The sequence below is a fragment of the Temnothorax nylanderi genome, unplaced genomic scaffold, assembly GCF_030848795.1.
Source record: "Temnothorax nylanderi isolate EJ_2023f unplaced genomic scaffold, tnyl_v1.0 TNYL_tig0001_pilon, whole genome shotgun sequence".
Lineage (NCBI taxonomy): Eukaryota > Metazoa > Arthropoda > Insecta > Hymenoptera > Formicidae > Temnothorax > Temnothorax nylanderi.
The window spans coordinates 1,778,069-1,804,526 of record NW_027249063.1 but is presented as its reverse complement, the minus strand read 5'-3'; the positions used below and the strand labels follow the sequence as shown (position 1 = coordinate 1,804,526).

Genomic DNA, 26,458 nt, shown 5'->3' with positions numbered 1-26,458 from the left:
TATTGCGTGAGATGGATACGCTTTCTTAATTCTGAGTTACATGGATTTTAGCAACAAAAAAAATAAATCTTTAAAAAATATACAAATAAATTCAATTATGAAAGTATTAGTTCATCAATATTAAAAGTAGTAAATGCAAGAACCGAATATTTTATTACTATTTTCAAATATATTAATTATTTCAAGTTATATATATGCACATCCGATGTATTAATGCTTAAATAATTACAAACAGGCATATAAATAATCTGTTCCACTGACTTTCACTAGGAAGATGTCACCTGGCAATTTTTAAAAGATTCCTCGTTAAGATTTGGCGCGGAAGAAATTGGACATGCCATATAATATCGTACAATCTCGGTTTAGATAATTTCCGCACATCACGATCTCTCGATTTTCTTTCAAACGCAAATCTGCACATGAAAGTCGTTACGTTATTGGTTTCTTACCTATCTAATATCGGTTAAGGTGATTTATTACTTAACAAAATGCTCGTCTTTCCAATCTCTCCCGCCTTCATCGTGCTATCGCATCGTCCAATGTTTACGACAGACTCATGTCACCAGTTATGAACGCTTACGCAATTGTTATTCTGTCAGATAACAAACATTTGATCTTTTTTGTGCAATTCTTATTAATCGCTTATAACAATGCCTTTTACTGAAGAGAGATATTGAGCGTCTTCTTTCATGGCGTAGAAATACGCTTTTTCTCACACATTATTATAGGTTCATTCATAACATAAATTTATGTCTAATAAATATACGGTTATATGTAACCACGTTGTTTTTGATGCTTAAATTTATATGAAATTAGAGTAATAGAAATTAATCAAAATGTATAAAATAAAACTGATTTATATGAAAGTAATATACAATTTGCTAAAATGAGATATAATATTTGACACTAAGAAAGTGTATTTGCATAAAATATGGCAACGTTTAGCAAAACTTTAATACTGTCTGTGTATAATATTATCGTTAATCAGGAAACAAAGCGTAGAACTTTTGCGCGACTAACGATTTCACTTTGATTTCGAGGAAACTATTACGCAGACAATGGACATGTTTTGCATTAGTAGTTTACACAGTTTCACGTACGCCACCCACAAGCCTACAACCTAGCTCAAACGAATATATGACTATTCTATATAGAACTTGCGCACGCGAAAGTCGGCGAAAGATGCTGATTGCTTGATAAATTCGTTGCCGATTAACGAACCGTGCTGATGGATTTGTTAATTAACGCAAGATCGCGGAGCATTGCGAGGCGCAGGTTGGCTGACTTACTGCCCTGTGATATCGATCGCGATTCACAATATATATACAAGCACCCGTATCTCGTCGAGGAAATTTTTCAAGCGTCTCACGCGGGGAAAGTTCTGTGTAATTACACAGTTGGGACATCCGGAAATGTTTTTCGCTTAAGTCGGGCAAGCAACGAAACAACTCGTGCTTAATCTCGTCGATTTTCTTTAGGTCTGATGATGGAATCGGAGAAGAAAATCTTTGAGATGATGAACAAGAAGGCGGCCATGTCTAAGTATTGGATGCCGTTGGTTTGGGCGACCAATATCATTAACAGGGCGAGAAAAGAAGCCCTGATTACAAGCGATCAAGTAGTGCAAGTCCTCCTTGTCGAGCTCAGCGACATCCGGAAGAGGCTCGGTGCATTGATTGGTTACGATACTGTCTGTGTTCCTCTAGTCTACACTCAGGTGAGTACTCTCACGTGAAATCGAAAAGCGTTCTGATCTAATGCGTCGTCAGTTTCTTTAAAGTTTGCAACAATTCATAAACGTATAAATCCATCGGCGTGTAAATCCGGATAATTACAAGAATAACGAAATTCTAACAATTTATTTTATTCATTCTTTTTTCACATGCAAAAGAAAAGAGAGACAATGTTACTTTGTACGTTTTTTTATTTATTCCTTTTCACGTTGGCGCCGTGGAAAAATTACATGTCGATAGTATCGCTCGTCATTGGCAGATGTCGAATATGTTACGTGAATGTCTTCATCGTTCTTTACTGATCGTGTCATCATCGTGCTTTAAAGCGCCAGGAGTATGACGCATTATTATGTAATTCTTCGGCAACTGTATCCAATACATTATTTACACTTTACTTGCAATATGTGATATCAAACTGACAATGAGACAATAGATAAATAGAAAAGTCTGTCGCTGTCTGCTGCTAAATATTGACTATAAATATTTCCAACGTTATTTGATGCAATTTGCCTCTTAAAGCAATGCATATTAAGTATCTTTTATTCGGTATAATATTAATTATATGCATAAATAATGATTAATAATACAGAAGTTTTATCGCTAAAATTGTTTATCGTACAAAACATGAGTTGTTTAGCAATAATTGTTTTACTCACATGACTGTTTCGAATTTTTCTAACCCACTTATTGATAACAGTGCACGCCAAACCATTGACGTTAACTGCACAGCAATTAATAACCTTTTTTTTATTGTGTACACCTTGTAAACCTTCTTTCCTATTTAGGATTTAATGCATTTAAGTACATGAGACAGTAAAGTGAAACCTCTTCCCGAAAGAGATGTATTTCGTATTTGCAATTAGTGAAGATGTATGCGTTGTGCAATTGTAATTGCTCATCAACCAGCTTCCTTAATTATCTGCTGTTAAAACTGTTTTCAAGAAATTAAAGACTGCGTCATTTCGCAAATCTGGGCGAACGTGATGCGATGAGAGAAGCTCCGCTCAAATCTTTGTGTTATAGAACGTATTTCGCATTACTCTCGCGAATTCCTAAACTCTTTTTTTATTCATTTGTTTTATCATTATTGGTAATTGTGCTCATTAAATATATAGTAAAAATCTAAATACATATTTAATCACATATAATTGGTATATATTTAAATAATTAAATAGGTATATATATTTAAACTGTACTATATGTAATGAAATAAATAAAAATATATTTGATTTATTAAAAAATGACAATCAACGTTTAATGTTTAAGAACATCCAAGCTTGTTATTAATTTGGGAAAAGCCAGCAAAGCAACGATGAATTATATGTATAGTATTTTTTTACGTATAAATCACGTATAAATCTCTTTCAAGACGATAGTGCGATTCGACATACTCCGTGAAATCGCAAGAAGATTACGCGTAACGACCGCAGAGTATTCACCGCGTAATGATACATCCGTCGAAGATTAATACCCGTTTTGGATACTCGCTGTTATTACATTCGCCTGCATTTACACTACAAACGTTTTTGCCTATCCTTGTAACGCTACCTCGCAACGATATATCATGTGTGTATCATGATGAAAATGTTTAACCCAAATCTGACGTAGAGTATATCCGCATTTTCCATATATAATATACGATAAATAATATTTATTATTGCTTTATACTACATTTTTTTTAGTATTTGAATATAAATAATATAAATTATAAAGAAAAGTTTTATCACTAAAGGATGCATTTTTTAAAATAACTTGTTTGATGCGGTTAAAATCTGACTTTGAAGGAATATGTAATTATAGCATATTATTTTAATACAAGCTATTAGTACTTGTGCTTATAAGGGAACATAGTTATTATAAACATATATTATGTACCGCAGTATATATATTACAGTAAGTTTAATTAAAAGGAATATATATTCCTTTGGCAGCTTATAGCTTTAACCGATGGATGCAGCGCGGATAATAAAACGTGCCTGAAACACGAAGAATAAATACGATACATGTTGCATGGTCAAGGTCGACAAGAGAGTTGAACAGTAATTATTCTGAAATACGTCACGCCTTCGCGAATGATTTCGCGTTACATCCAAGAGAAATCTCTTCAATCCGAAGTTCCGAAATGTTCAAAGTCCACATGCAAGACACTATCTATTGTCTCTTATATGCACAAGAGTAGCTATATTTTTGCATAAACTACCGTTTCCTGATAACCTTCAGTGAGAAAGGCGGCGCTCGCGAGACGACCTTGATATTCATTCATTAAAACCTGTTTGCTTGTACTTACACGATACAGAAAAAGAAGCGACAAGACGAAGTCTAACAAAGTTCGAGACTTCCGGTGTAATTCGCTACCACGACTTTGCTTCACGTCTAAAGCAACCGCTCTTTAAACGAAATAAATTATACTGCACGCTAATCTTTCGTATCGTGACGAATGCGAGAATGCGAGTTTCTTCCTAAAAATTTATACTCGCGCCACGTTTTTTTTTTTTTTTATCACGATAGTATAATAAGAACTTTGTCACGAAGCTCTCGATATATTTTCAGGTGGTAACACTATCGCTATACGCCTACTTTTTCTCGGCCTTACTCGGCCGACAATTCGTCGAACGTTCCAATGGCACCGGAAAGTATGAGGATCCGGACATGTATTTCCCGTTTTTCACAGCGCTGCAGGTGATTAAGATGAACGATACTATCTCTAAAGGCTGACTGCGGAATGCCGCGTAGGAGTTTTCCTGCATAATGTTTAAGACTTTTTATAAAACTGACGTATATTCTTGCAGTTTTGTTTTTACATCGGATGGCTAAAAGTCGCCGAGGTGCTGATTAATCCGTTCGGCGAGGATGACGACGACATCGAGCTGAATTGGTTGATAGACAGACATATCAAGGTACGTGGAGAATAAGAAAGATGATTATAAAAAAATGATAGTTTTAAAAGATCCACAAAACGTTGTTATTTTTAAATCTTTTTTTTTACACAAAGAAAAGTGGATATTTGAGCAAAATATTTGCGCATGGAGATATGTTTTTTGCTATATACCTCAAATCTTTTCTTTAATCCTATGTTAATGTATTTTTTTCTTATCATATCATCGCGCGTTATCGTGTAACAGGCAGGTTACATGATCGTCGATGAGATGCACGAGGAACATCCGGAACTCTTGAAAGATCAATACTGGGACGAAGTTGTGCCCAAGGACTTGCCGTACACAGTCGCCAGCGAGCAATATCGAAAAGAGGAGCCGAAAGGCTCTGCGGAGCATTACAAAGTAAAAGATAGCGACGCTCTTTACGCAAACGTGATGCTGGGCACACAGATTCACAGTCACGGTCAACATCGTAAAACTCATCAAGACGATATGTACGCCGATTACGTAAGTGAATTGTTTTTATAAGCTCGATAACGGAATAATTTTAGATAAATTTTAACTTATACTCTTTTATACAATCATAGATTTACGATAAAATATACCCAAACAATTAATTAGGATCTCGATCTTTTTTGTCGATTCATATGAATTTGTTTTCTGCCACAATTTCGTGATGTTTTCGATACTAAATCTCGCATGTTCTTCAGGAGAGCGTGGACACTCCGTTGGTGGAACGGAAGAAGAATGGCTGGTTCCAACGACAGATCACCCGAGTGGGTTCGGTTCGTAGTTCCTCGACTACGTATAGCAGCGGTGGTGGTTTCTTCTCACGAAACCGTCACAATAGCGTATACAGCAGCCCTGAGACTGGCGGTCTTCCGCAAACAAACAATCCCAATCTCAAAATGTCGCTCTACGATCGTCTCGTCGGGCGAAAGAGCGTCCGGAGCCAGCGCATGGGTCGCCAAGGTGCGTAGAAGCTGTTACATTGATAGCTAGTATGTTATATACTCTTAATCTGCGTATATTTGCTCCGATAAAACTTATAAAAATAACAACGCCTTACTAATTATATTTGTTTTATATTTAGAGCACATTACACGACAATAAATTGAATGAAGCAAAATAAATCTTCGAAAACAGTAACATCTTCGTTTCTCGTGCAAAATTATTTCAAGATGAATTGAGTATTAAAATCTTTTATCGATTTTATATTTTTATTTTTACAATACTATAGAATGTTCTTAGTCTCATTAATATGCTTTCGGAGAAGATTCACGTTTTCAAAGATTGGGTGTTGCTAATCGAAGATTTTTTCCTCTGAGTCACAAACTCGTCTTGAAAGAAAGTCTCGAAGAATCACAAGCTTTTCCTTTATTGTATTCCACGTATGCGCGAGATTGTGCAATGTTCGATCTTGCGTGACCTCTGCAATTTCCGTGGTTATTTCTCGCATTCAACGAGAGAACTCTCTAAAGTCCTTGTATTTCTTTCTACCCTTTTTTTCTTCATTCTCGTAAGGAGAAAGACACAGTACCGCAAAAGTATCATATCCGCGTAATTATATTCTCGTCAGTGTAACTCGATGTGCTTCCTGGCGCCAAAGCAATGGTCTAAAATTCATTTCCACGCTCGCTCAACGTGGTCTTCAACCGAGAAATATTACAGTCGTTAGTTTAATCGGCATCATCATTACCTATTTTCCGCGTCCTCGGAATGATCCCGATTCCGGAACCAGTCGACCAAGCCAGCGTCGCTCTAACGGTCATCACTTTTCTAATTGTATTCTTTTTCTAACTGTAGGTACTATGACGAAGCTGAACTCGGTGCCGGTATCCCTGAAGAACAGGCCGCGCATACCAACTCCGGATGTGACGAAGGAGGTGATCGACCGTGAACAGAGGTTGGCTTTGTCCGCCACCAACGCGGCGAACATCGGCGCGGGTGTGGTGGGCGTGATACCAGCGAACGGTCACTATCCAACTGATCTGTCGGTGGTGGTGCTGTCGCCGATACAGGAAACCGAAAGCACGCCCGCTTCAGGGAAATCCGGAGCGGCGGCCTTGGCGCAGGCCGTGCTCTCGCCGACGTTGACCAGCGCCGGTCTGATGACACCGGTGACCTTAACACCGGTCACCATGGGCCATCTGACGCAATTGGGTCTGATGACGACGGCGACAACCACGACGCCGCATATTAACAATCAGGGCAACAGCGTCGTCCAGGCGACGTTAACGGAGGTCACAAGCGAGGAGGAAGGCAGCGGGAGCGGTAGCAGCAGAAGCGGAAGTATTACCGGCCAGGAGGATCGCTCGACGCCGTTGATCGACAACAACAACAGTCCGATGGGTAGCAACGGTAGCTCGCCCATTTTCGACGGCTACACCGATCGCTCGCCGATCTTGATGAGACCCGAGAAACTAGGCTACGTGGTCACCGCCGCTGTGCCCGGAACTCAAGCTAACAGGGCGGTAGTGACAGACGCGCGAGGTAGACGATCGGCCTCGCTGCCCGGTCCGCCACTACCACTGACCCAGGCAGGTCGAGACGACAGAAGCATGTCGTTGCCGCAATCTCCAGGATTGCAGCCGAGAGAAATTCGCATGACCTCCGTGCCGAACAGGCAGGACGGTTTTACCGTGTCCAGTAATCAAGGTATTCGATCGAGGACCAGCAGCTTCGGTCATGATCTCTCCAGGTCCAATCAGAGGGTCCAGGATCCGTCGAGAAAAATCAGTAGCGTCTCGTGCACAAACGCGTCGCTTTCGAGCAGCTTAGGCTCGACGTCCCCAACATCGTCTACGAGCGTGTCCACCACGACGACCGTCACCGGTAGCAAGAGGGGCGAAGTTTACGTTTGATGGAGGAAATCAATAACGCGGACTTTACTCGTTCTAATTAGTGAATACAACGTCCTGTTGACGTTTCCTGAGATTCATCTTCGTCCCTTCCCTTATTGTGATGTGGCAGATTTATTCATTACTCGTCTAGATTTTTTATCGACGAGATTACTAATGTCTGAATTTCCTTAACGATATCTCGTTTCCTTTTATAGACCTTCCAAATTGTTAAGTATAGCGCGAGGTACATAGAAAATTATATTTTGCCTTGGAATTTTTTATTTAGAATTTTTCTTTACGGCGATTCTCCTGATGAAATATGAGTTCCCAAAACGCGGGTTGCCATTTATTTCATATTTATTTATCTTTTATTCACAATCTTCAATTCTCCAATCTCTTATAAAACTGAGATATACATGGGATGGAAATCGAACTCGGAGAATCCGTCGGCTACGAGTCGACCACTCTCACATCAAACATCACCCTGAATTTTCCTTTAGGATTCTTTAATTATATTATTATGACATCTTATTTGTTTCTAGAAAAAGCGCGATTAATCTTGATAAATACAAGAGATAGCGCACGCTCTTCTATTTTTTATAGTTTTATTATTTATGTTAATTTTGTTCTTTTTATGTGTCTTTTAAAATATTTTGTACTTCAGATAAAAAGATGTAACAAAGTATACCAAACGATTTATTATAAATTGATCGCATTTACTATGTTACATTTTTAGCGATCAACGAAGGGGAATAATTATAGTATGTTTCACTACTATATTGTAAATAGTAATTTATACATTAAAGATTCTATATGACGATCAATCTTATAGGAGAATATATTTAAAATATATATTTTATATATGTAATTATTAAATTTTCTGCCTCTCTCTCTCTCTCTCTCTCTCTCTCTCTCTCTCTCTCTCTCTCTCTCTCTCTCTCTCTCTCTCTCTCTCTCTCTCTCTCTCTCTCTCTCTCTCTCTCTCTCTCTCTCTCTCTCTCTCTCTTTCTCTCTCTCTCTCTCTCTCGACCTTAGTAAAAAAAAGAATGATTCTCGTGAAATACGTCGAAGAAATCAAATAACTTATTGCCAATCGATTATCGATCATTTTCACTCGCAATGGAAGAAAGTTTTAAGTATAATTTGAAGTGGGGAATATTGGAAAGATTTTTTTGTCGTGCAATAATGTAATACTGTAAGAAAGCCTTAATCAATTAATATTAAAATGCACACTGTTGCTACACTAGTTAATTTGTAATTTTTATTCATATAATATAATTTCATCACGAATTCGTTCGTTCGCATACGTCATGATATTGTGATACCACTTTTTTATAGATATCTAATATGATAGGATATCTGTAACGTTACGACAATCGTGGATTAGTAATGCGAGAGAAATCAAATCTATTAGTAATGTAATATTCATACGCTTTGTACATAGCTAATTTTTTGTCTTTCCTTTTATCATTTTATTTCCAACACGTTCCATAATTGCCATAGATTCTATTGGTGCAAAATGTTCGTTCTTCACGTCGAATATCTGATGGCAGTATGCATTCGTGTATACACACATATATCGGCATTTTATTTGTCATTTTTGCACATCTATCACGTAACTGATGTTATTAAAATATTGGAATAATGGAATATGTATAGAAATATCTTTTTTAAGTTATATAAAATATTTTGACATTACTATCATGCTTATTCGATGGAGAACGGCTTAAGACGAAACGTTTTTTGTACATCTCGATGATTGATGTGCAAATGTTACGCTACGGCTCAAGATGTTTCTAATAGACGTTTCTAATGTCAATTATTGCTTATTGTTGTTATATATTAGTGCAATTGCGTCAACAGCAAAAGCGTCGTAATTTTATCGAATGACGAGCCTATGTACATAATATTATAATTATTAAGTTAATATTTTTATTGAATTATAATAAATATGCTCAATGCCATTGTGCGCATAAACCTAAACGGCAAAGTGCTATATATATATTGCACAAGCAACTATATATTATTGAATATTATTATCTTATCGCGCAATACGTATAGGCATTGTTTTTTAATTTTATGACGGGAACAGTAATATTTTCGACACTTATAATGCAGTTTTTCTTGTAATAATTTAATTTATAAATGGAAATTTTATAGAATTGGCACATCTACCAAAAATATCAATCGTAATTATAACTAGTAGAACCTTATATATTCTTTTGTTATAAAATTAGTATTAAATATTAGTATATATTTATAGATATTTCTATAACGTTTGGTTTTTGATTATAATCAAAAGCAATATTTTAATTTTTTTTATTTTGTAAATTATATGGATTGGTCCTAACAATAAGAGATTAAATTGATGCATAGATCAAAATTCATATATCGCATATTGTGCTTCCATTACAAAAGACTATTATCATATATGTGACGTTATTAAAACAAAACGTATACTATATATAATATTATAGTTTGTTATATAATAGTTATACATATAAATAGCCAATTTATACATATATCGGTCTGTGATGAACAGAGAAGAATAGGAAAAATATTGCGTGCCTAATATTAATACTTATTTATAACATTGTTAAATATGCCTTAATTATAATCTAATAGTTTGAGCAATTTCTTTGTGCAATGACTTGTTTTTAACTCCTTACATTTGGCGACATAATGTAAGGAAAGAGAATCCGATTTTGTGGATATTTAATTTAGAATAATTGTATATATAAATATATTCCTTTCTCTCTCTCTCTCTCTTTCTCTTTTGTTACCTCTTGTAACCACGAAAACGCCTGATTATTATCATGAACAATCGGAATTATATAAGCGACTTGTCCAAGTTTTTCGGTGCCCATAATTAGTTATATAAGCAATGTTTCATATTATCTCTTATATTATCTATAATCTATGTTGAAATAAATACTTTGGAAAAACTATTATAGCGAGCGTTATTCAATTTTTTAATTTTTTGTACATATTTGCTGAAATCGATCTCAAATGATCATATATAATATCACAAATAATTTTTAATTATTAATTTTAAACCTTGTAGAGATATATCTCTTAACAAGAAAATTTATAATATTAAAAGTTATATATATTATACAGTCAGGAAAGCCGGCAATTTAAAAAGTAAATTGATTAAAAAGGGATAGAAATATGTGATTAAAGAAATTGATAAAAATACAAACTAATATCATTAAAATATAGAGATATACTGTTAATTAGCGTTATCTACAACAGGTAACCATCTATTTAATCTCCAGACATTAAGCTTAATTGAATTTACGATAGGTCGAGCATGAAGTAATATTTGAGCACCTATATTATATAAAATCTTCAGGTAATATTTTTCTCGCTCGATTAAAAAATTTTTATTAGAAAGGAGAATTATGTATGCATTATATATTGAGCACAGTTAATAATACTTCTCTGTGCAACAACTTTTTGTTTTCAATAAATATTATCTAACTCTTACTATTATTTCTTTTACATAAGTACATTACCACTTGTCAGACATTGTAATTGTCCGAATTCAATGTGGAGATCATGAAATATCGAAAAAGCCTACATTTTCTTAAAACTATAACGTGTTTACTTCCACGTGTACGTATGCACAATTCATTTATTTCTATGACAAAACAAGTACCAACGGCCATTATCGCGCTAATTTACTTTCGCGAAGGTATATGTTGTATCTACATGCCTCCCATCGTCGAGCAGTGTAATAATAAATCATTATGCATTTTACGGATTATCAGGTAGGCCGCGGTTGCTTGTGTGATGAGCGCGAGACGGCGCCTTATCAGCAACAGCATGCGTTTGCACTCAGCAATAGCGAGCAGTCTTCACCTTTATGGATCCACTTCTCTGAGTCGCTGTCGTGTACTCCATTCTTCCTTTAGTCTTCTCTCCCCGTACACGATTTCTGCCTCCATTCTCCATTGCCTTCTAAATGATCCAACTGCCACCATACGCGACTATACGCCAACACACGTCGAATTGTGTTTGTCCGCAAGGAGCAGCTTCGCACGAAGAATAGTCGACCAACTGGATTCGAGATCCGGTTGGCCCTCACCGCGGTGCTCCGAGCAACATTGTACAGGATTTTAATGAAGATTGACTGTTTTGATAAAGATAATGATGCAGGTAATAACAACGTCGGGTATACAGGTGCGGCGCCGGAGATGCATCGATACGGATCGGTATCGCGTGCAAACGTAACGGATGCGGTCATACCGTGTCATAACGACTGAATGCACCTAATGAAATCCCACAACTGTAAGATCGAGCGGTAATGTTTAGCTAAGAGTAATAACATTTACGAGTGGCAGCAAGAAGTCAAGGTTATCAAGGTGTGCGGCGTGACGGAAATGAAGATATAGAACGTGAAAAACGATCTGCTTTTGACAACAATATAAATTTACTAAATCACGATTGTTAACAAAGAATACATTTACTCTGTGAAACATGGCAACTATAAATTAGTAAATCACAATCATTAATAATTTATAAACTCTAAATATATCGCTCCAATATCTTTTATTAATACATGTGCATAAGTTTGTAGAAAATTACTAATTTTGTTTACAAGATCGCTAAAATTCGCAATAAATAGCATGGCATTTAGAAGATTAATCGTTAATCTCGTTCCAGTCTTTTTCGACATAAAAAATCGTTCGATGAGGCAATCGTCGGAAGACTCGCCAATTTCGAAGTGATGGTCCCGGTATACCAGATTCGTGTCGCCGTGCGTGGGACGACGGCCCGGCAGTCATTGGTTCCACAACTTAACGATTATCAGCGTGCTGCTTCGGCAAGCTCAAGAATGTCGCGAAACGCTTCACGAACGTGTGGGTGTAACGTAGAAAGCAGACTTAGCGTGAGCTTAAAGCTTGCAACTCGCCTTTCTCTCGCGAATAAACGAACGTAAGCCGGCGAGCACGTCGATGACGGTTCCTCATCAACGACGCGTCAAGGTAAGCAAAACGACGACACAGCTATTAGGCAATAAAGATAATCTTATCATTATGACGTAGACATTTATATACTCCGGCGGGATATACAGCCGGAAGTTTTACGGCGCGCGCCGCGCCGCCACGATGCACGCGTGACTTAATCTCGTGATGGCAGAAGTTAGGAGCCGCCGGGTTCTCACGCGGATACTCCCTACAGCTATTGCCGAGTTTACGCAAGCTCGTGCGATTGCCGTCGAATAAATCATTTCCCTTCGACATAAGCGGCCGATAATCCGACGTTTCCTACGAGATTATACCGGTGCGCGGTTTCAATTACAATGCCGGAGAGTCCGCTTTCGCGGGGATTCGCGCGCGAGAAACGATCGTTGCCGAGACAAGCCGGCTTTCCGAATTCGATGATGATGGCGCAAAGATCATCGTATTGGCGGAGGTCACCGTATAACGAAGAACTTTAGTGCCGCCGGAGTGATCCCGGCGATTCTCGAAGCCGCGGTTAAAGACGATGGAATCGACTCATGGCCGGTTTTTTTTTTCTTTTTCTTTCAGTAATGTCGATAGTTGGCGACTCGGCTACGGTTTAGGGGCTGTTCTGCGGTCTCGTGGTCGGTGACGGTGGGCGTGGGAATAGTAGAAACTGCGAGCGCACGCTTCCACGTACCCCACCCTGTACCCTCATCCGTGAACGGTTGATTTATTTCAGGTCGGTCCGGAGCGTGATCCAGAAGATCGCCGTGCGATCGCTCGTGGCACGATCGACGCCCACGACAGATCGCGCGCACGGCGCCGATTCTCGCCGCAGACGCGGTTCCAATTTCCTGCGCCCGTCGACCATATCCGCCGCATCGCGATATATCTGGAATGTCTCGCGCGCGAGCGCGCGCCATACGTGCAATGATGTGCCGTATGCGCGAAGAATGAGAGAAGAAATGGTACATCGCGATATGGAGGAAACGGACGGGGCGAAAAGTGTATCAACAAAGATCTATCGCCTTCGCGCCTATCGCTGCGCCGACCACGGATACTCTCTTTCGCCATATTTACTTGCTTTGAAGGATTGACTGGCCTATGATCTAGCGCCCACACTTTGATCGCTTAGATCAGCGGCTAACAAGACCGTGGTGTTTCCGGCTATCGACTTTTGAGCTCAGCCCCGACCTCCCACGTGCACTGCCCGATCAGCGGTGTGCGAACGATTGCTTTTATTTGTCGCCGCGCGGCCGCTATGCGAATGTAATGCGAATATACTGATCGACGGGCGGCGGTGCGATTGAAGTTTTATAGTCGTCGAAGCGAATGTGAAAGGGTCGAGCCTGAGATTCCGGGGACTATTCTCGTGTGACGAAATGACGGTAGAAGTAATCGGTCGCCGCCTGGCGGACAGGTAGCCGGAATAAATCCGTATCGTAACAGCTTAACAATAAACGCGTTTGAGCGTTTAAGCCGCATTATGATAACCCATAAACTATCCCGGTGCCCAATCCGTCCCGTATTTCAAGGGGTACCAAAACGTGACGAGACAAAACGTACATTCGCACGAATTTGGTGATTATAGTGAGATTTCAAACCGGTTTCTTCTGTGTTTAGCTTTATAAGTACATCCGGTTATTTAATCACATCTCTTTCTGTTTATTGGACTGGTCGATTGTCTTCAGTTAAACAAGAAAGAAAATTCCTGAAAGTTCTTTTAATACATCGGTATTTTTAGTTAATATTTAATATTACATATGTAACTTTAAAAATCTGAAAGCAAATTAATAATGAAAATTATGTTCTTGTATTTTAAAGTTATCAATATTATTCCGCATATTAGTTTGCATATTTTAGCGCAAAATGTAATAATGAATCTAATGAATGCCTTATCTTAATCAGGCGATTAAAATATAGTTTTATAAAAACAAAAGAAAGAAATAATTCAATTTAAAGAAAGACATTTTATAAATTAAGATGTACAATTAAGATAAGAATAAATAGCTTTTTTTATATATTGCTAATTTTACTTGCAATCCGCATTCATATATCAAACATTTTTATTATAATTATAATGGTAAGATAATGATAATTTTTAGAATACTGGGAACGTAATACCACGCGCTGATAGGTACGCATAGATTCTTCACGACTGCACGTCATTGTAAGTTTGCGAGGAGCACCTACAATCTTACAGATCCGGCATGCCAGCTCGTATAGTCGCGCCGGTCGCGACGTGTTCGCTTGATTCACGACACCCCGGAAGTGAAATGACTACGATACGAAACACGTCGTGACACTAGACAGTCGTCGTCGCCGTGGCCCCTATAAAGATTCATAAATCACTGCCAACAAAGCGATTGTTCACCCGTATTCGAATATTATATCCTTCCCCCGCGATCTTTGTGCGAGGAGCGCTCGAGGATTACGGAGACCGTCGCATCTCATTCCTTTATTAGTGACACGTCCACTCCCTTTCGTTATTCCGTCTCCCTATTCAATTCCGCTGCATGCATTACGAGAACGCAATTCACCGCGTTCGATCCTGCCCTTCGAGAAACCTGATAGAGCACGACGTGTCCGATTCGGTGACCGTTGTTGCGACCACGTGCGGCGCAAATCTTACCTTACCTTACCCTACCTCGGAGCAGCGCAACATTGTGGCGAAAGACGCGTTATGTCATGCTACTTTTAAATCACAGTGATAGAAACACACATCTCCCCCCCCCCCCCGCGTTATTTCCGCCAGCAAAATGTACAACCGTTGCTCCGACAGCGAACATTCGCGCACAATGATACACGGAGCGAAGACGTTGGAAGCGAATTTCTCGTACGCATACATTCGTGCGGCATACAAGTACCTATCTCATTGCGCGAAAGTAAGGTGTTATTTCACTCACTCAAAAATTGCACGATAGAAACGCTTTGCATTCGGCTTTCAGAAGGAATCCCGAGTGGCTCGTATATACGTAAGTCAAACACGAACGTGCGAATAAGTGGTAGCTAATCTAAGCTGCTTAATGAGTCACTTTTTTATCACTTTCGCTAAAAGAAAATTATAATGACTTGCAAGGAACCACTTCACTCTTCGCGTATAAGTCATTATGCGATGCGATTCGCATAAATGTGGAAATCCACCGTGGCAATAGCGAACAGCAGGGTCGAGAAATAGAGAGCAGAAGCATATTTATATATTATAAATAAATCCAATATAATCACTTAACAAATCCAATAAACTGGCTGACGAAATAAATTCACCTTACATTATACGTATAATTGAGGTGCGTCGAGCTTTTCTCTTACAGAATTCGTCAAAAGCAACGCTAGATGACCACGCAGAAAATGCCGAGTAAACAGGGCGGAGTCTTTCGTACGTATTCAACGTCACCTGCAGATACGCGTGCAAGAGGTATCGCGGATGTTATCATTCAGACGCAGCCACCGCGACGGAACGACAGCGGAGCCGATCTCTTCGCGATTTGCGCGCACTCTTTCCTCTCATGCACCGTCCGGTCCGTCGACTGAATTAATTGTCCTAGCGCGATGCGATTGAGGCTCCTTATTCGTACGCACGTGCGTCGGAATACCCGTGCGCTGATTTCGAACGATCCTGCAGCGACGTATAATCAGCCAATCGACACGCATCGTGGCGTACGAATGAAATTGGATGTAGGAGGGTGCGATGTATCTCACGGCAAGTTTACGAACGGTTCGTCGTTCCTTCCAAGGACTAGGTCGCCCAAGGTTAAATCTTACATAAATGCGGCGATGCGAAAAACGTTAAATTCGGTGAAGATATTGTTGAATTTCTATTATTAAATCCCCGGCTCAAAATCCACAATTTAAAATTTAATTGCATGAAAAGAAATACATTTACAATGCTACATAGTGTGTTATAACACTTTTCTACTTTAATTTGCTACGATTATAAAAAAAATGTATTTATACTAAGATTGTTGGATAACTAATTTGCTAACGCTTGTGAAACCCTAAATAAAATTGAACAAATGGCAATTATATAATTTGTAGAATATTAGAAATGATATTTTTTTCGTCTTTTTTTATCTCGCGTTTTAGTTCAATGGCTTTGCCGATTCGCTTACACGAAATTGCCACGACCGTCGAGAACATGTAAGCATACCGGAATAAGAGACTGTACACGTCTACGGGGTGTCCTCGTGTGGAATGTATCCTGCTCTCGTGGCACCTGGTACCGCCGTAAGAGAAACAGGTTTTACAGATCCTTTTAAGCTTTTTACCAGCTACATCTATATTTTCCGCATTAGGCCCGATGCAATCTGATAAATGACTTTAGGCATGATATTCAGAGACCCCGAGATGCCGCTACGTCGCCATTGCCACGGAACTTAGATAACCGATGCCGGTTCTCTATGGGATTTGTCCTATCCTATGTGCGTAGAGCATTTTTCCCCTTCGAATATACGAGACGTATACACATACTACGATTTACAGAATATCAATAATACCCTATATTAATGATACAAGCGGTATAATAATAACATTGAACCAACACTCGTTCTTGAGATACGCTCGGGAAAAATTTATATTGAGAGACAGAAAGAGAGAGAGAATCATTTAATGTACATTTATAAATATGCATGTTATGTCACGATGATGATTATAATCGAAACTCTCGCGAGACACCGTGTACATTGCTCTCCCCTGCCGCCCCCACTATTTCAGCTCGAAGCAATGTCGGGGGTGGTTGCACCGGCAACGGCCGGTTCCCTGGCGTTGTGCATTACGTTTATTAAACCAACCTTACCTTTATGTTGTACACACACAAATACATTATACATGTACACACAAGTATCCGCACGCATGTATGTATATACAAGGGAGAAACCGCATGGAACCTTTGGCGATTACCTATACCAATACCGCGCGTCGTAAACGACAGCTTTTACATACGCAGACAAAGCAAAGACCTGTTGCAACGCACACTCACATCCATCTTTTTAATGCGCGTTCGCATATTATATCACGTGTCTTTGCTTATAAATTATAATCGTCGATATAAATGACTGATGTTATCAGCTGGTCGTTTGCTTCTGCGAGTACGCGTATTAAAAAAAAAGTAAAAGAAAATGAAGAAATAAAAAAGCCCACATTTGCACATAAGTAATGTGGTGCGCTGCACCTTGTGCGTAACATTTTCAACCTGTTGGATTACGCGCTAAAGCATCATTGATTATAATGCCGCATGCAATATTTGCAATTTAATATTGTTGTAATTATGTATATTATTTATATTTTTTCCAGATTTCTAATCGACTATTTTAATTCAATCGCAATTTTATACACTATCTTTCAAGACAATTTGCGTTTTTGCTATCTCAATCATTAATCGATTCTATCGGCACAGCCATTTCTCTCTTTCAGGTTACTCTCAGCTTAGAGTAAAGGTGAGCTGAGAATTCAGCTTCTGTTAAATGGTATCTATATTTATATAACAAAAAATTTTTAAATATGATGCTACACTTTTTTTAAATAATTGTTGTAATTGTTATTTCTTTCTGCATACAACATTGTTTTTTTTCTCCTTCCCACCCACCCTCCTTCTCTCTTTTTCTACTGAAAGAACAATTGTAATTTCCGAATAATTCAACAAATACGAAAGATAATGTTAAGAAATATGAATAAACCAGAGTACTGATTAAATGTCTAATTAACATAACACCCAGTAGTTACGCGTGGTGCCGAATCATCCATCATAATCCTTAAAAAAGGACGGTAAAGGAAAATGAAAACATCATCTAAATAGTGAAAGAGTCGATCGTGAATATAGGCACGTGCGACCGAACGACGACATCGTCATCCGAGGATTATTGCAGCATCAATGGCGAAGACTACGCTGACGGACATTTATTTCGAAATCACATTCCCTTGAAATGACGCGCGAAGAGGCTCCTCGTTGTACCATCTAATGGCTCTTCAAAGTTATTTACCTGCACTTAAGCACGCGGTTGCCTCTCATGTGTCATTTAATGTGTTTTGTATAGCACTGCAGATGGTTGATCCAAATTAAAAATCACTCAAGTGTTTTATCTATCAATGTATTGAAAGTTGTTCGAATGTAATAACTCCAGGCGTTCATTATTTTTATGAAACTGCTAAAATGAAAGTAATACCGAACAAGAGATACTTTTATGCAACTGCCTCTCAAAAGATTTTGCTACTGAAATAATTTTTTGTTTCACAAAAAAATAACCATTGTTGTATGATTATTTCATCTAAATGTAATAATCAGTTTTTTGTTTGCTGTAAAAAGTAAAGCCTCGTGTAAAAAAGACAGCCGCTCATGTCTCTATCAAATAAAGCGAAAGCGTGCCAAAATTCCAGACACATAGCGGAACTAATAACAACACGAGCCACATAATGATTCCCGCCGCGGTTAATACGGCGGAGTAATTTGTCACGCGCTATTGATTGTTAATTATGCGCGCGGCCCGACGCAATATGCGAATGGCAGTCGCACGATAAAGTCGTCGCGATAGCGGAAAGATCGGCGAGAGGATCATGGCGTGTAAATCAAAAACAAATGGATCGCCTTATTGAATAATCCCATTTCACGCCTGGCTGAGCGTCAAAAATACGACTGATTATGGCACTTGTCAGTATTTTATCAGCGACTCCTGTTTTCTCCAAAGTATCGTGTCTCGTGGACAACTAATATTAACGGAAAGTGGCTGTGCGTGTCGTTTAACTTGTCTGTGGACATAATGAAGAACAAATTTGCTCTAAAGAATATTCGTCGATACATACGCGCTTATCTAGCACTATCTAGCACACACTCTCTTCAGCGAGAAATTTATCATACGACAATAAAATATCAACTATACGGAAAGAGAGACGCCAACACGCCGCGCGGTATAAAAGCTTTCAATTTTTTCGCGACACGCCACACCTCATATACCGCCGGTCTTATCGATAAACACGGTGAAAATAAATAGGTTCGCAAACGAGAACTCGCGGGGAGCGATCTGCCGGCGCTTAACGCGGTAAACGCACCTCTAATTTACTACGCGTCCCCTGTATCCTTGGCGCGTTTTATACGTGTTTATATATCATCGCGATTTATTTCCCAGGTCGCAGAGAGAGAAGCGATCGCGACTATCGCTTTTCTTCGAGAAGGCGTGGTATATACAACGGGTTTAGACGATCGGAGAAAATTGTCACACCCACACGACACATAATGTCGAGAGAGGATACAAATTTATCCGCGCTTCTACACATCCATTCGAATTAGACCTCCTGACCTACATACTCCTTACCATGCAGGCACGTATTTTCGCATGGATGGAAGAGAGACGCGAGACGAGACCGCGAGAACGATAGGAGAGAACGCTTCTCTCGCAAATGTGACTTGAGAGATGGCGATCGTGAGCGCATGGTCACGATACACCGGCAGCGTAAACGCGGTAGCTCCTTCATCTCTTTCGTCCGTCCGTCCTGTTTGTCTTTTTTTCTGCTCATCGACACTTTCACGCCGATGATTCGTCCGATGGAAGTCGGCTTGGAAAGCGCACGCAATCACTCGACTAATGCGTGCCACGTAGATTAAACTTCCCAACAGTCGGAAAGTGGCATTTGTAGGGCCAATTAGCCGGTCCATCATGCCCCCCGTGTGTACGCTTACGTATCTAATAAATCTAAAAATCTATCTGCAATCATAATTAGGTTACGAGTTTTTACACCTGCGTTCTTCGCGAGATGCTGCGCGTAATAGCTGTAGCACCATGTTGGTCGTACTTGACATTACGCGTGCAAATTGCGCGGCTAATCTTGGATGACGTGTCCTCTTACCGCTTCTTATTTAAAAAAAAAAATACGAAGGTCATCGTGAAACTTTCAAATACCCTCGAATCGATCTTTTATACGAGTGAAAGGGACGGAGATAATGAATTGTAACTGTTCTGGGATCACAAGGCGTCAGTAGGAGGAAGCTTCTGCATCGTCATCGTGCCCGCTATTGACCGATACATATTTTCTCGCGGCCGTTTCTCGTGGCGAGAAACGCGAACGTAAAAATTCGAGCGAGGCTGGCGATGATCATCGATTTAAGTGCCCCGTCGGTGTGTACACCCGGGAGTGATTCTCGATGACAGCCGTTTTCATCCGATGGATATCTGGATGGATACAGTGGATGCACATACTGCTTTAATCGAACGGTTAATGAACCGCCGGCTCGCTCGCCCATTGTCAGGCCATGCACCACGAAGTGATCGATACGCGCTCTCCACGACTCCGCATAATTACGCCCGGTGATTCAATGGAGCAGAGCTAGAGCTGATGGCTCCGCTCGTATACGGACGATTCACTCTCGGACAAAAGCACCGCGCGACCCTTTTTAACCCGGGTCTTCTCCTAAGAAAGCGCGCGATGCACTTGGCCTTACCTCCTCCTCGCGTCCATACATCGTTTTGTAACAAAAAGTAAACGGAATCCGCTATTATAATGCTCGCGGAAATAATGACGTGCGGAGTGACGACATAATCATTGTGACGTTGAAACGAGTAGATAACAAAATAATATAGATAATCATTATAAATCTCATAACTTTGACGATACTGGAAATATTATCAGACATTTCTGTATTCTCATTTCATATATGTTTGATATTAAATTTATATTTATTCGAATGTAGATTTATTTTACTTATCCACACACACATGCAGTGTAGATTAATAATAAATCTTTATACTAATTATATTATCACATATTCTTTTAACTAATTTTTTAACTAACTAACCAAATTCAATTTAATAACTGTGAGTTCGATAAAATGTGTATGTTTTCTTTATATAAAGAAAAAATATAAATACTTTGTCGTAAAAATTTATAATTTGATATATTTATCGTTGATTGCATTGCGAGATTATAGATCCATATATGACTAGGTAACACACTCTTACCCTGCATTATTACTCTCGCCATTATACTATTAGTATATAGTTATTCCGGGAGAGATAACCGCAATTGGAATTTTGAGATACCGAGTTCGGTAATAACAGCGCGCTCTTACTTAATAGCACAGTACGATGCCGTTTAACAAATGATCGTTTCTTTCTACGGCGATGCTACTTTGCGCGAAAAGGGGACCACTATGCACGACCCATCCCACGTCGTAGCCCTGCTAAGGCCCCCGATTGCTATTTAGTTGATATTATCATCAAATAGGTAATTTCACCTGGCGAACCTTATATAGCCGAAGCTGGGCATCGCTCCGCGATCGCGCCGCTTCTATATACATATGCAATCACGATGATGATTTTTCGCGGCGATATCCGATATCGCTTCGTCTGTGCCGGGGTAGCCGCGCGCGCTGCTCGATGAAAATAATACCGGATAACGATGTTTTCTTTCAATTTGTTCGTGTCCGATAGGCAACCGATCGCGGTGGAGCCCGGCCCGTAATTGCATCCCCGGGGAGTGTACACTTCGGAGCGGACGAAGCCGAGGCCCGGTAAGACGCAGGCATCGATAAATTCGTAGGCCCCATTATCCTCGTTCACGAGCACTACGCATTAAGTATCGTGCGCACAATCGCGAGCACGACCTTGCTCGCGACCATGACCCTATCCCCGTGCACGCGGGATCCATCCGTGTGCAGCCCGAGTAGTTGGCCACACTCGCTGGCCCTGAGATCGACTTGCAATGTGCTTGCAGTCTTGGGGGCTGTCGGCCGTTACTCATCCGTTTTCACCGTCGAGTACGTACGCTCTCTCTCCCTTTGGTCGCCGCTTCTTGCTGCTCGCGCGCGTCGACATTAGTAAGCAACGCGCGACGAGGACTCTGCCCATGGCCTTAAAGACATATCTTCATTTATATAAAATTCATCAAAGAAAGGCGAAGACTATTTGAAGATTAAAGTAACATTTGTGAGTAAATCTACCAAAGTAAACTTTTACTAATATACGTACAGTTTTCAATTTTCGATTGACGATTCAAAAATAATGCATTAAATTCAAGAAAAATTACTTAATGTTTATCATAATGAAACATATAGTTAACGTAAAATACTAGAAAGTACTCCATTGTTTAATAACTTGATTTCCATATGTTCGGATTCCATATGTTCCAATTTATTCTGCTCTATGCGGAAATGCAATTTCGGCTTTACGGATGATTAACCAGACTAGATGATTACCATTTCCAAGATTACTCCCGTGTTCAGACAGTTTCAATCATTTTCAATGCGCAATAGTGCGCATGCTGAGATAATGACAACAAACATAGATAAAAATGGAAACTGACTGTCATAAACCTGATGTTGATCGAAGACATCAGCTCAAAATTAATTACTAGAAATCGATAATTAGTCTATCAAATAAAGAAATGATCGCTCTATATATGTTATTATCATTTGGTAACGATCGCAAAGAGTATAAGCTCTTATTAATCGTGAATGACAGTAAGATATTTTTATTTGCATGTTATGTTGCGTAAAAGTGCCACAACGCGGAGGAACCGTTTCAGCTACTAGCTTTCTATAACTTACGACTCGATACTGTTTGCCACTGCATTGTTGCCATTATGTTATTACCTAGGGGGCTAGTAATTACGCAGGTGCATCTCGCTGGATCACACATCGAAAAGGAAAACGCGGGCGAGTGCGAGAGCGAAGAGATACGAGCCGACATAGCTCATCCGCCCAACGAATTATCGTTTCCGGCCCCTCGGTTGATATTATCATGATGCAAATTGTATATAAACCAGCCGTAAGTCTTCCACGTCATAATACAAAAGCGCAAAAATCAGATAAAACGTATAATGATTGATGCTGCGCACTCCCGTTCCTCCCGGAACGATCGGTTACAATAAATAACAATAATAAATAGGCTCGATCCTTTCGAAATCAATGAATAATCGAGGCAATTAATAAAGAACCGTTTCCTACGATTGTCTGTAAGGAGGGCAAATCGCATTTTTCGATAATTATAATTAAATTTCCTGGATATACAAATGGGGGCCTAAAAATTCAAATATTATAAATATCTAACGAAACTAAAGAAGACATCTAGAGTTTTTTAAAGATTAGATCTCTCGACACTACCGTGATATCTTTTAGATACTCTTGAGGATACAACTGAAAGAAGTCGAAAGAGTTGTAGCTTCAAGTCAAGGAAGTCTAAGGACGTGTCGGGGTGGTAGTCGAGAGACCCCAAGCTCGTTACCTGCGCTGTTGTTATTGTCGAGCCGACGTGATCATCGGGTACGTGGAGAATATAGGAACTCGCGGTGGTATCTGGCGACTCTATGGCGACGGGTAGAGGACCGGAGAACAAGAAAGCCAATCCGAGGCGACTTGAACCCGAGATCGGTTAGGAGAGCCGGAGAGGAGAGAGAATACCGAGCAGTTTCTCTCGGCGCGCCGCACGGGCCCTACGTGCTTTTATTACGTGGCCGTGACTCGATGTCTCGAACGAACTCACAGCCATTACGTTTCTTCTCCCCCCTCCCCTCCCCCTCCCCTCCCCCTCCCACCTCCTCCCCCTTGCTTTTTTTCATAATACTTCTCGGCTTAACGACGTCTCTCCAAATACGTAAGATGCAATTACTAACGAAGTGTACATTTCGGCGCGGCCGAGACACGGCCGATGCTGATTGTCCGTGCCGTTTGTTACGTCGTTGTTATTAACACGCTTTAAGCACGGACGTGAGTGTATCCGCGGCAAATGGATACGGCGCGAATTAAGACCTGCGGGAAGACAAGTCGTGCTATTAATTTTCCGTCCTCTAATCGCGCGACTCGATCCTCTGGCGAATATTCTTAATCGCGCGGTGTGTTACTCTATCGCCGCCATTATATCGACAGGGTACTCGTAACCTCATTGTTATCACGAGAAGTGGGATCGAAACGTAGGAGGAGGAAGAAGAAGAAGAAGAAGAAGAAAAGGAGGAAGAAGAAGGCGAGCTCGGCTCGGGAGGTGCCCGCGAACGAACGTTCGAGAGGAAGAAGAAGAGGGTAGCGTCTCTTCACAGGTGTCGCTTCAGAGCGCTACCACTGGAGGCCACATTTGCTCCTGGTACCGCGTACGCGAACGGTAAACCGGCGCTTCGACGCCGGTACTCGACTTCGGCCGGCCAGTTGCGTCACTTCGAACATCCTTGAAAGCGGGATGCTCGGTTTGATTATACGGTGGTAATCGACGGGGGTATATTACAGTGCCGCGTATATGAATTTCACATGAGAGAGACGACTACAAAGACTATGAAGAATCGGCGCGGTGTTCCCGCTCTTGAGCGGCAAGTGATGGACCGGTTGTGTTCGACTGGCTAGAGGCACCGGTTTCAGGAAAGTGCGCGAGCTTCCTCCCTTATTGAAGATACACCGTGAACCATTTCGTATCACCGTATGTTGTGATATGAAATTGTGAACGTTGACTTCCGTATCGCCACGACGATCTGTCTCTAAATAGTCGCATTAAACAATCTATGTCGGGATTGTGACAAAATAGTGACAAACAGCTACGACGCATTTAACGTAAACTTTGAGTGCATTAAAAACAAAATATTGAATGAGAATAATTATAAAAAGACACAATTTGCAAAAACGTTATAGCTTTCAAATAAAATTTAGCATTTAGTTCGACGATTCTTTGAATGAAGCGGTAAATACTCTTCTGTAACGCAAAAATAGTTTAAACAGACTGAACAATGCTCGATTAATTATAAAAAATTGATCTCGATCTTATGGTTTATCGAAATAAGAAACGAGGACGCGTCGGAGGCAAGGTAGCTTCGGTCAATCGTCGTCTGGTCGAAGTTAACCAGTCGGACCAGCGAGGACCAGTTCGACACACACGTTCGCGAGGAAACTTGGAGCGTGCATGCGCGCGTACGACGATGGCCGTTATGTAATCGACGCCGGCGTTGATCGCGCTCATAAACAATGTAAGGACCGGTTGTTCAACGGATAATCATTTTCCGTATTTATGATAATGGCTTGAGCGTGCGGGTAGCGTTTTCCCACCGGACACGACATTCCCGACGATAGATCGACTGAGAGAGCTGAAGGACTGGTGGAACCCCGCATCCCAATCGAGCGCGCAGCGCTGCGTGCCCTTCAACGAGAAGGACTATTAAATAAGTATAATTTGATGAACGACTTTGATGAAAGGAACGCTCCAATACAGCGCTTTCTCGAGAGGGGCGATGAATTGATTAGCGTTCGCGGGGAGAGGACGTTATCGAGCGATCGGCGTTTTACTTTTCTCGGCGCGATTGACGTTTAATCGGGAGAGACGATCGGCGACGATCGCGGGAAGCTTGACCGACCCGTTAAAGGTTAAAGGCTGCTACACACCGTCGTGTACCTACGACGACCGACGCACGTTATACGTTGTGGTGCTAACGCGAATGCTTCTTCGCGCACGGTGGTACGCGCGATACCGCATGCGGCGCAGCGAATTCCGAGAGACCGTAGGGATCGCAGACCGTGGCAGAACAATCTCGGCGTAGGCTTCCGACGCGGTCGGATCCAGGGTGCGACAGATATGGATGACGGTGTGCAGAACAGCCTGCAGCCGGACCAGTGGTTATCAACCATCGAGAAGGGGGAGAAGCGCGCGAGCTCCCTCGGCAGCGGTGCGTTGCGCTTCATTCGTACGCGCAGCAGCATTCGACGGGAACTCAAGCGACAATGCCATCGGTAAGGGATTAGAATTATCCAAATAAAACCAATTAATAACATAAATGCATATAGAAATTTATTTTTAAGAGATAACGAAAGTAGATTATTAAATAGCAACGAAAAGGTGGACAGATAGTTGCCCATTAACATATATCTAATATATAAATATTAAAAAATCATGTAATTATTGTACTCTTTCAAACGGATGAGGATAATTATGTTCAACTACATATTTAACGTAGTACGTCGAGACTAATATATATTTCATCCAATATTTAACGGCTTTCTCGAGTACCTAAGTCGTTAAACAGTTAGAGGAGCTCATCAAGCTTGTTTTTACTATTCTATTCGCTCCGGTACGTGCTTAACAGAAAACATTTCATATCACCGT

General features: G+C 40.4%; 1 protein-coding gene across 2 annotated transcripts in view; it reads left to right on the top strand.

Annotated features, from left to right (window-relative positions):
• Best2 (bestrophin 2) overlaps positions 1 to 10,400 on the top strand; it is a 48,368-nt gene extending 37,968 nt beyond the window's left edge. For both annotated transcript variants that reach the window (XM_071706360.1, XM_071706432.1), the window contains 6 exons: positions 1,479 to 1,717; positions 4,284 to 4,412; positions 4,523 to 4,630; positions 4,856 to 5,116; positions 5,320 to 5,581; positions 6,416 to 10,400. In XM_071706360.1, the coding sequence (XP_071562461.1) occupies positions 1,479 to 1,717; positions 4,284 to 4,412; positions 4,523 to 4,630; positions 4,856 to 5,116; positions 5,320 to 5,581; positions 6,416 to 7,473 (2,057 nt within the window). In that variant the 3' untranslated portion in view covers positions 7,474 to 10,400. The remainder of the gene's footprint in view (positions 1 to 1,478; positions 1,718 to 4,283; positions 4,413 to 4,522; positions 4,631 to 4,855; positions 5,117 to 5,319; positions 5,582 to 6,415) is intronic.
• The last annotated feature ends 16,058 nt before the right edge of the window (positions 10,401 to 26,458 follow it).